The 12,178-nt window shown below is 31.6% G+C and overlaps 1 protein-coding gene across 4 annotated transcripts in view; it reads left to right on the plus strand.

The window, feature by feature from the left end:
• The window catches only part of ARID4A (AT-rich interaction domain 4A), a 54,395-nt gene that overhangs the window by 22,490 nt on the left and 19,727 nt on the right, over window positions 1–12,178 (plus strand). For all 4 annotated transcript variants that reach the window (XM_039863817.1, XM_039863846.1, XM_039863836.1 and 1 more), the window contains exons 12-15: window positions 8,219–8,291; window positions 9,212–9,306; window positions 9,461–9,558; window positions 10,104–10,335. In XM_039863817.1, the coding sequence (XP_039719751.1) occupies window positions 8,219–8,291; window positions 9,212–9,306; window positions 9,461–9,558; window positions 10,104–10,335 (498 nt within the window). The remainder of the gene's footprint in view (window positions 1–8,218; window positions 8,292–9,211; window positions 9,307–9,460; window positions 9,559–10,103; window positions 10,336–12,178) is intronic.

The raw sequence follows: 12,178 nt of genomic DNA on the forward strand, positions 1-12,178 counted from the left end.
TAATGGTTTTCTTTGTAATATTACATGTCATCTATAATTGTAGGAAATCATTCATAGAGTACCACATAATTGCTTACATTAATATTGTTGTCTATTTATTCAACAGTGTTTTGTCAAATAGGATAAATTGTCCAGTATATTTTTGGTTGTTGTGAGGTAAAAGGGCTTAGGGGCAGACAAAGAGAATGAGTTTACTGAAAAAGAAGACCTATTTGAGCATGAAAAATATTTGCTTGAAAAATGTGGAATGTTTGTTTCTGTTTTACATGTACAGATGTTAATTTATGAAATAAAATGAATATACTTGTATGTGATGAAGAACATACAATATTTCTCTCCTTTTACTTCCCCTGCAGTATTTGGTTTTTTGCACTCTGAAATCAGAATGGCGGTTCATACTTACAGGCTGCCTACAGAGTTGCCATAGTAACATGCTGTTGGTTTTAAGTGAGCATGCTCCGAAAGGCAGGAAGGTTTAGCAGAGGCTTGGCAGGTTGCCAATGGAGGTTTGCCAGATGCTTTGAAATGGGCTGTCTTTCTTTTCCTTTCATGTAATGTCTGATTTTTATGTGGAAGAGAATGTAAGTAGTGCTGTATAACCCTGCGGATGCTGTGCCCTAAGAGGGAAAGCAAATATTTGCAAGTCAGACTGAAAAATGTTCAGACACTGTACTGATTAAGTAGAAGGGGAATCTAACCATTTTGCATTTGAAAGAAAATGCAGCATATAGGTAAGATCTTTTTAATATTTAGTTACCATTTTGCTTGCCAAAAATGAGGTTAAATAAGAATTTTAGGTATTGGTGATGTAGCTGATATGGTAGGACTTGTAACCAAGCGCAATTGTTTTTTTGTAAAAGAGACAGTAGGAGTCTATTTTTAGATATCAGAGGATGAAAGCTATTTTTCTGAAACATGAGATAGATTTTGAAATGAAAATGATGAGACAATTTGGCAAAAGTCAGGATTTAAAGTCTAAATATTAAATGTGATTTTTGTATTTGTATTTATTTATAGATTATATGTTTTTAGGATAAATAGGCCACATTTTCAGGGTGTGAACTATTGCAGTCTGGTTTGCTTTTTTTTTTTTAATTAACATTAGTTAGGATCTTATATTGCCAAATACTAAAAAAAGATAAGTCTGTTTTTGCTAATACTTTTATTTGGTGTACTTTCAGAATGCATTTTCTCTCCTCCCCTCCCAAAAAAATACCTCAAATTTTAAACGAAGAGGATAAAAAGAGCTTTGTAGTAAGATTGGAGAGGATGGCTATAAAATAGTAAACAGTAGTCTTATTACAGCTATTAATTTCATAAAAATCATTTTTTATTCAAGTTATGAATAAACATTAATAAAAAAGGAATGAAGAGCAGAGGCAGGCTCTGTTACCTATTGTTTGTAGGTAATAAGTAAAGAAATTTAAAAAGGTAAGGAAGGACCTTTGTAAGGATAGTATCTTCGTCAAATGTATTACTTAAAATATGAACCTGTTAAAAATAAGTGAACCAGGATGCTTTTTATCTACTGAAAAATAAAAGCAAACTTACAAAATGTAGACATTGATTTATATGATTATTATTTTAAATTATTTTCCAAATGGTCAGTTTCGTAACATATACTTTGTTAAATTCCTTGATAGGAGCTAATTTCTCTCTTTCTCTGGCCATACAGGTAGATTTTTCTTGAGTGAGATTTTGGTTGCTTTAGGAAAAAAAAATTAGCTGCATTTTTTGCTTTTGGATTTAGATTTAGTTGCTGAATCATTCTAACTTGTCTTGAAAGTAATTTTTTTTAATTTTAATATATTGATAAACTGAAAAGCAGTTGAATCTATATATAGCAAAGGAAAAAAGGGATATGGTGTAATATGAATTAAAATCTGATAAGCCAGGGCCTACCTGGCTTAGTCATTACAGGCCTTCTCTACATAAGTGAGGTTAAGCTATTGTATTACATTACAGATCCTATTCTTTCTGAAATGTAATGATGCTGTGTTTTTCATGAAGATTAATGTTGCTTTACAATGATCAAAAAGATCATTTACAATGTTCTGTAAACCACTATAACAATACTTTAGCCTGTCATTTAGTGTTTGTAAATTTTATGCAGTAGAATCATACAAGTGTTAAAAATACTTCTGCAGTGTTAGTGGGCAGTGGACATTGTTTTTATATTTGATGCTTGAGTACCCTAATATATCCTTAATAAGGAGATTTGAGAGTCTATGACTTTACCATGGAGGAGCATCTTTTTTACTTAATGTTATTTTGAATTCTTAAGTATAGGTAGTTCAGGATTCCAGTACAAGAAATGTATTTCATACTGTTACTGTGTGGGAAAGGACTAGAGAATCTGACAGGAAATAGATCTTATCTATATTGATGGCTTTAAGTTTTAACTGAATAGTAGATACAGAATATTTTTGTGGATATTACTTATGTCTTTTTATAAAGAAAATTTTATATTAGAAAGCATAATACAGAATTTCCTTTTGACCTTTTAAATTAGTTGAAAGTGAGGTAAACATAAGTTATGGTATCAGTTATTCATTTACTCCTGACTTATGTTCACTGTGGATGAATGTAGGAAAGTTGTTTAAGAATGAAATAAATAGCTGATTGTTTAGAAGACTGAATATGGGGGGAATTTGTCTAGTTTTAGCTTTTTTATCCTTTTGGTTTGCTATCGGTAGGCTTATGCATTGGGACCTTTCAAAAATCTTATCTAATTTCATATTTAGTAATGAATTTAGTGAACTTCATATTTAGTAGAATTTAGTGAATTTTTAAAAGAAATGTTCTCTTTTGTTTAGAAGTATCGACACCCATTTCCCAATTTTTGAATTTTCTAGGGATCACCGATATACTTAATTCCCAGAATAGTATTCCACTATTATAAAATCACAAGTGATTGAGATTTTTTACTCATGGAAACCTGAAAATACTCCAATGCTCTGTTTATTCTTGGAGACTTAGGGTTTTTAAAATAAGATTATTTAATCCTCACATCAGGATTTTTTATGAGTCAGGAAACTGGGGTTTAGAGAGATTACAGAAGGTTTCACAGACTTTTAGGAAAATTTTCTCTCTTCCTCTAGATTTAAAGTCTGTGAAAACAGAGGATATTAGGGGTTTTTTTTGTTTTGTTTTGATTTTCCTTTCCCCACTAATATAAATATCTACCATATAGCAACATAGAGCTTGGCTCAGAGTGAGCTATTAAATAGTTTCTGAGTAAATGAATGAATGTAGGCCATACAATTATCCTAACAACTTGCCATTTGAAATGAAATGTTGGAAAATTTGTTGCAAGGTTCCAGAAAGTTCACTTTGGAAGGAACCATGTGATAAGGTATCTCATAATAGATTTATTTTCTCAGGCAATAAACTCTGTAGGCAGTCTCATTTCCTTATCTAATATTGTGAGTTTATAAATTAATTATTTTTGGCTTAAGCTACTTTGGATAGTTTTCTGTCACTTGCAGTAAGAGTTCTCAACTAATAATACTCCTCCTTCTTATCTTGCCCCACTTATTTCAGATGTCTTTTGACTATTCTTTTCCTTTCCAGTCTCTCTTCACCTCCAATCCATTGCTCATAAATATCTTTCTAAAACATAAGTGGTTCCTGCCAAAAACCCTTTAATAGCTTTCAGTACCTATAGGATGACATTTAGGTCTTTATAAGTTTGGCCCTCCATGATTTGATACATGCCCACCTTTTTATTCTTCCCCTCCACTATTCTCCAGCAGTATAGAACTTCTTATAGCTTCCTCTCGCCACCTCTTAAAATATTGCTCATAAGCTGCTTATGTTGTCCGACATACTATATTGAGTATCACCTTTGTGTTGCCTATTCCCTTTACCAGTATTAAATATAATAGGTAAATAAAATGAAAGTTTTAAAAACTCAGAAAATAATAAACAATAGATAAGATTTAGAAAATCCAACAGTCTTCTATGTAGGAACAAAGACAGCTCTGCCTGAATTACAGTGGTTGAGTATGACCTACAAATGTTCTATGCATTAACCTTAATTAAGTTGTTTTGGTATTTATTTCACAGTTTTAAAAAAATTAGTGGGGCTGTTTAATATGTTCTAAAACATAAGATTGTTAAAATCATTAATAACTTATTAAGAGTACTTGTAGGGGTTTGTGAGAACTGAGATACCCATGAACAAAAGATGTGTACCTTTACATACAATATTCATTACAAGGAACCCACAAATACAGTTCAATTACACCCTTTCCTACTTTCAAAATGTCAGTTTTTGTAGTTCTAATCTGTTATGTGCTAAGAAACTATCCTGACCCACTGTGTGTAAATTACATGGGCCTGAGGGGGCTTTGTATATACGCATCATTTTTTACTCACATATATTAGGACAATTTGGACACTTTTTGTTCACCTTCCTAATTTGTGTTCTCAAGAGTAGAGCTGCTAGCTAAGTAAGTTAATAGCTCTAGGTATTATCCTTTTAAAAAAATGCATAACAAAACTTATTTATCTCCCATCACAATGAAATGCAGAAAGTCCATTCTTCACTAGAATTTGTGCCATTTCTCAGTGAATAATTATTCCTTTTCTGATTAATGTATTTGGGAAATGAATGAGGTGAATGCTGGCAAGTGATTGTGCCACAACTACCTGTTACTTAAGAATGTCCTCTGCTATTTTCACTTTTCTCTTTTTTCTGACTTGTATTGCATTTATATTATGATTAGTGTGAGCCCCAAAACACAATGAACAATTGAAGAAAACCTTCTCAGTTCACTCTCGCAAAAGTCGTTTTCATTCACATGGTAGAGTGTCTAACCTAAATGTTAGTCATGATAAAGTCATGAGTAAAATAGGCATGTTTCTAACTTCCTAGACCTTATGGAGCATTTACAATGTGTTGGAACTTTGAGGACTACAAACATGAGCAACTTAACTTACAGTTAAACTCAAAAAATACCTCAGCATCTCTCTCCTTCAGGGAAGAGGTCATCTTTACATCATGAGATGGCAAGACTAATTCAGGCATTGATCCTCCTCCTTGTGGACTGTTGTAATAGCTTCCTTTTTCTTCTAATTCGTCAAACTCATTCTTGGCAGAGGACTTTTAAAAACACAAATCTGATCTAATTCTTCTTTAGCTCTCGTAGAACTCACATCTACCTGGAGTATCCAGTTTAGATTCTCTAGCATATCATCACAAAGCCCTTTCATAATCACAACCTACCTTTGCCAGCATCATGCTTATGCTGTTTGCTGTAGCTCCTGGGTTGTCTGCTCTTCATATTTGGATATTTTCCCTAATACCATCACCATCGCTCCATGCCCAGCAGAACCATTCACCCCCTTTTTATTCTTTTTTTTTAATTTTAGAAAACTTATCTCATTGTATCGAATTAGCTTGTTTTACATCTCAGCACTCCCTGTCAAACTCAGAGGGTCAAAAGTAGAAGGTACCATGTCTTCTCATTTAATCACAGTAATTTGCATAGTTCCTGACTCATGGTAACCATCGATAAATGTTTGAACTGAATTTGAAGATATAGTTTCTAAAGTCATAAAATTCATGATACAGTAGTGTAGGTAAATACACAACTATCTATCATACTCGGTAGTATATATTGATGCTAACTGAAACTGTATATTATATATTGATACTGAAACTATACAGTTTATACTGTGTATACTGTGAAACTATAAATTTCTTGAAATGATGATCATGTTCATGTCTCATATATCCTTAACTCTTTTCCCTGCCATTTTACCGGATGCATAATTACTGTTCACATGCTTGACTAAATGAAGGGAAGAAGGCTCATCAGCAGTCTGGTGGACTCTCTAGGACCTCCCATTATTACACCCTCTCCCATTCTAAAACCCCTGAGGGATGCAACATCTTCTGGCTATTAACCAGAAGAGAAATGCTGTATGTACAAAGATAGCATGATAGAAAATATGAGCCTCCATACAAAAGTCATAAAGACATATTCTTCTAGTTGGAGGAGTTTTCTAGCATATGCAATTTTACTCCCAAGGTGACTAACAACACAGCTATTTCCAAAAATGATTGTGAAGAATTGCTTATTGTAAGAGATAAAGCAATTTTTAATTTTTGCAAAGACCATTGGGTAAATTTAAAACTTTGTTTATAGACTCATCTTTTTTGTGTGTGGAGAGTAAATTTCCTCCCAACTAGGCATTTGTGGAATTCTTTATTCATTTATATCCTGTTTTTATACCTATAAGTGCACCTAAACTTAAAATCCTATAACCATGGTTTCTTATGGAACTTAATACACTCTTGGACATCCACTGACTTTTAAATTAAATGTATTTAATCCACCAGCTTTTATCTATAAAACTATATTTTTAATTACTAAGAATTTATCAAGTGTTTGCTACAATCTTAATAAATACCTAACCTGCATTTGATGGCTTCATTTTGTTTACTTGTTTAGAAGGCAACTTTGATTTCAAATCAGTGCCTTTTTTAAAAAAAATCATTTTGATTATAAATAATAGAAATGAGTTGTTAGTCTGAGGAGAGAATACTGTGGTTATAGGCAATAAGCAAAGCATAGAACTAGTGTGGCATAGGATGTTTCTGTTTTTTTCCTCATACTAAAAATCTTAAAATTAACATCTGAAATGATTCTTGGGCTACTTGATTACTTTTTTTTCTTGAGTTAACTCATTGGCAGTTGTTTTAATAACCTTGCAAAAGCAAAATGTTTAATTTACATGGGGAGAAAACTACCTTTTTTTTTTGTTTGTATAAATGCTTTTTTAAAAAATTGTTTTTCAATTACAGTTGACATACAATATTATATTAAAACTGTCATCTCTTAATTTGAACATTTAGTAATGACCCCTATTAACTTTGTAAATTGCTAATTTTTGAGGCTTAGTAAAATTTTAATTTAAGTTTATATTCAGAAAAACTGAAAGTATTCCAGTGTTATATAAATCATTCTGAATGAGTGTACTAAAAGATTTTACTCCCTTTCCCTTGTCTCATATATATTTTTTTCATTATATATTCTAGTCAACTACATGTTTATTGATATATATTGTTAGAGGTTAAAATTCTTAAAGGATACAAAATTGAAAAGGGCCTATCACCCTCTGGATTGTGAACACTCAGTATTTATTGCCTGACAGTTAGTTGCTTTGCTTTGAATATGGCTTTGAAGGACAAAAATCTGAATTCTTCTTTGAAACATAGAAAAGTAGGATTCTGAAATTAAGTTATGATCATTTATATGGAAGAAACATCAGTGTTTTGTTTCATATAGTATTGATTTTCCCAAATATTAGTTTATAAGAAAATATTTTATTAAAACCCATAACCCATTTGTTTGACTAGAGCCCAAACCTGAGCTGTTTAAGAAGAAATCATTAAGTTTATATAATGAGTAAAAAGTAATACGTAAATAGATATTTGTAGGATAATTGTTTTTACATGAATGTTTCCATTAGTTCCCCCATCCTTCAGGACCTAAATTAGTGTTTATGTATCTAGTTTCCTTCCATAAGGAGTCATTTACATTGCCTTATTTTCAGGGATTGCAAAATCAACTGCAGAGGCCAGGTAAATGAGAAAAGCAGGCTGGTGTGATATAAGAGTAGAATGGTGGAGTCTGGCACAAAATAGAATTTATATAACTCATTTAAATGCATTTATATTTTTAATAAATATTGCGCTATCCAAACAAAAAAATCTTTGCCATGTGACCCTGCATCCTTTTTTATATTCATTCAACAATAACAAATTTTTAATTTTTGTAGGTAGATTTTTAAATAATAAATACATTTGTAATTGTGCTTATCTATCAATATATTTGTATAGGCCACATGGTGTTTTAATGTTTTGTTTTGTTTTGTTTTGTTTTTAAATACCAAGTGAGGAGAAAACACCCATTCCTAAGCCTTTTTCTCATGGCTAATCTTCGTTTTTATAGTGGTACTCAAGGGCAGGGTTAGAGTGATAAATGGGGTGAAGAGTAGAGATTGTATATCTTGACAGTTGCATCAAATCAACTCTATCATAATATGAGGTAAAATCTGGCATTGTAGGATTTTGAGAAAATTCATTTTTCCTAGCTTCATTAAAATTTTATTCCCTTACATTGAGCTCACAAAACAAAAAACAACAAAAGACAATGTATCTTATCCTATTCATTGTTCTATATCTTTATGTATTTTACCTTTACAGCCTGAGGAAGAACTTGATCCTGAAGAGAGGGACAACTTCCTCCAACAGCTTTATAAGTTTATGGAAGACAGAGGTACTTTCATGCTCATTAATTGAAAGAAGTAATCACTTTTACAGTTTCAGAGTCTAGGTTTATGTATTATTTTTGTTAGAATCGTGGGTATATGGATTTAGATTTAAAGTAAAGCCTAAGAATCAGTTACAGCTAATAATAAATACTTGGAATAAAAATATTAATATCTATTTTGAGTAGGAGTATATAGGAAGTAGTTTGGGTATAATTAAATTTAATTTCCTTGAGATTATAAAACCAAAACATATTATAATAATATTTAAGTAATAGAAAGTGAAGGGTCATAATGTTAATCTGCATACCCATTTGTTACTACTGCTGTCTCTATGGCAAGAAACTAGCCTGATCCTTGATCTCAACAAATTAAACATAATAGGAGATCAGTATCTAAATAGAAAGAATTTCTATTCAGAAGTTAGAAGAATAGAACCTTTATAAATCATCATACTTCTTGACATTACATTAATCCTGAAAATCCTCAGATAAATTCATCCTAGACATTCTGTAGCCTTCAGAATTATCCTTCAGGTTACTGCTAACGGTCTTAACATTTGTGTTAAAGTAGTGAAAAATGAAACTATGGCCTAAAACGTGCCATTTCCAATGTGCGTGTTCTTGCCCAGGTTTCTTGAACCAGCAACATTGTTGGCTACACCTTGTAGTTCCAAGGTTTAATTTAGTTTTACCTAATTCAGTGGTAGAGAGGGAATTTTATTAATTGTGAAAGTAAATCTAAAGACCACCACAATGCAATATAAAGAATATAGAGAATATTTTGTGTTGTCTTACATAATTTAAGGTTCTTTAAATATATGCCTCTGATTAATGAAATCTAGGAAGTGAGAAATCGATTTTTTTTTTTTAACTTAGTATTTTCCATTTGAATAAACATTATTTCTACCCTCTGATATTAAAAATAGGTACTCCAATCAACAAACCACCTGTTTTGGGCTATAAAGATCTCAATCTCTTCAAACTCTTTAGACTGGTTTATCATCAAGGTGGATGTGATAATGTAAGTAGAGACATAAAAAGTTAAGTCATCTGATGTTTTACTGTTTGTTATATGTATTTTCGGTAATAAGCACATTTTCTTAATGAACATAGAATATTAGTGTAAAGATTATTTTCCTTTGCAAATGTTAACAAGTAAAAACTTAATTTTCCAGATTGATAGTGGTGCTGTATGGAAGCAAATTTATATGGACCTCGGCATTCCTATTTTGAATTCCGCTGCTTCCTACAATGTAAAAACTGCTTATAGAAAGTAAGTAGCATAGTTTATTCGTCAACAGTATACATATTTACAGAGACTATTTTCCATTTGTTAATAATTAAGAACACATCAATCAAAGAACATTGAATTTAGAGAAAGTGAATAAAAAGATTTAGATTAATAGATACTTGTGATTGAAAGTTATTTCAGCGCATAAGTCTGTATTAAGTCTGTACTTATTTTTCATGTTGTCCTAATTTCCTTTCAAAGTCAGGGATGCAGGGCCGTATTTATAGTCTGAAATGATGGTACATATAATGGAACTGTATCTTTTGCATGAACAACCTTCAGATCAAAACTATGATAGCTATGTTCAGTTATCACAAGCTCAGATTTTTCAACAAGAAATTTTATTTTATGATCAATATTTCTGTTTATAATCCTTTATAAAAAAACAAATTAGTAACATAGGAAAAGTACTTAAAAGAAAGATCTTGAGTTTTACTTTTTAAAAACATGAGTTTTAATAATAACAGTATTCAAGTTAAATGTAAAGATTATTTATTATTTATTAAAAAGAAATATTGTTTGCTTAGGTACCTTTATGGTTTTGAGGAGTACTGCCGTTCTGCAAATATTCAATTCAGAACTATTCACCACCATGAACCAAAAGTAAAAGTGGAAAAAAAAGACTTAGAAGAATCAATGGAAGAGTCTCTAAAACTAGACCAAGAAATGCCTTTAGTAGAAGTGAAGAGTGAACCTGAGGAAAATATTGATTCAAATAGTGAAAGTGAAAGAGAAGAAATAGAATTAAAATCTCCAAGGGTAAGTAGTTAATACTAGTTTTATCTGGTTTATTTTAAGCATTTAAAATTTTTTTATTATGAGCATTTTCAGATATGCACAAATATACTTCAGTGAACCTAGTTTATTTTCCAGTATTTAGTTATGTTTCAGCCAGGTTAGCCTAGCTGCCTTTTTAAAAACATATCACATACTGTTTCTTCTACCTGAAAACCATTCCTCCTGTTGTTTTCTGTTTGTGTCTGTTCAAGTCATTCTCATCTGAAGTAAACCTCAAATATTCACCTTGCATTCCCTCTAATATTGCCCTTTTTATCTGTAATTTACTTACTTATTCTGTTTATTATTTATTGTTTCTTTTACCCCACTCTGCACTAGAATCACACTTCACGAGGGCAGAAATAAGTGTGTGTTCTGTTTATTGGTGAATCCCAGACATATAGAATAGTGGCTTACACACAGTAAGGACTTAGTAAATTGTTGCGTGGATGAATCTCCTCTTTATAACACCTGCGTTCTCAAACAGTGGGATCTTTTCTCTGTTACTCCATAGAACACTGTACAGCTGTCGTGGCTGTTTTTTCAGGCTCTGCCTTGTTTTCTAGTCATGTGAACACTGGTATTATAACACTTCCTCTCCATTAGTATATGAGTCCTAGGAAGGAATTGTCATCCACTATTTTGTTCATTGTCAAATGATGTCTACACAAAAGGATTTATCAAATTTCAGGAGAAATAAAATTTATCACACTATCAAACAAGTTCAAAGAAGTGACTGTAATACGCCTTATTTTTTCAGTAAAATAATATTTAGCGAAAGAGATGAAGTCACCTGAAAAATGCTCAGAAACCATTTTTTAAATACTGTCAATTCTGACTGTCATCTAGAAATGGAATCTTCTGAATTTTGTGAAACACTCAAATTGGTTTGTTTTCTTTTTAAAATTTTCAATTTTTAAAAATTGTGGTAAATACATATAACATAAAATTTATCATTGTAACCAACTTTAGTTTACAGTTCAGTGGCATTAACTACATTCACATTGTTGTGCAGTCATCACCACCATACATCTCCAGAACTTTTTTCATGTTGCAAAATTGAAACTGTACCCATTAGAAAATAATTCCCCATTCCTCTCTCCCTCAGCCTCTGGCAACCACCGTTCTACTTTATGCCATTATGAATATGACTACTCTAGGTACCTCATATAAGTGGAATTATACAGTATTTGTCCTTTTGAGACTGGCTTATTTACTCAGCATCATGTCTTCAAAGTTCATCCATGTAGGTGTCAGAATTTCCTTTTTTCTTAAGACTGAATAATATCCTTATTGTATGTACTGTGGACATACTTTCTTGTCATTATATAAAGACCTTTTTCATCTTATGTAAAAGATCTGCAGAGTTCTACGTAGTGTAGATGTACCATAAATTTACCTTCCTCAAGATTTTCTACCCAATTTTTTTGATTACAAAAAGTGCTGCAGTAAATGTGCCTGTTAAAATGCCCTCCTAATTTATTTGAATGTAGGGGGCAGACTTCTAAAAATGGGATTTCTGAGACAAAAGTATACAGACCAAAATTTTGATAGAGAACAGTAGCTTTCATTCATTTACCTACAGATTATTTAAAGAACACGTGCTATGTGCCATATACTCTCTAGATGTGAAAATACAGAAGTAAATATGACAAAGTCCCTGCTCTCGTGGAACTTACATTTTAGTTCTTTGTGATAAGAAAAATAAATGTCTTTTTCTACCTCTGAATTTTAACTAACACATTGTTAGGAACTAGGGAAAACATTTGTTACACTGACATATTACTTGTCAAGTATTCTCATGCTCCCTAAATTGTTGGCTCTT

This window comes from Pteropus medius, unplaced genomic scaffold (assembly GCF_902729225.1).
Source record: "Pteropus medius unplaced genomic scaffold, Ma_sr-lr_union100, whole genome shotgun sequence".
NCBI classification, from domain to species: Eukaryota; Metazoa; Chordata; class Mammalia; order Chiroptera; family Pteropodidae; genus Pteropus; species Pteropus medius.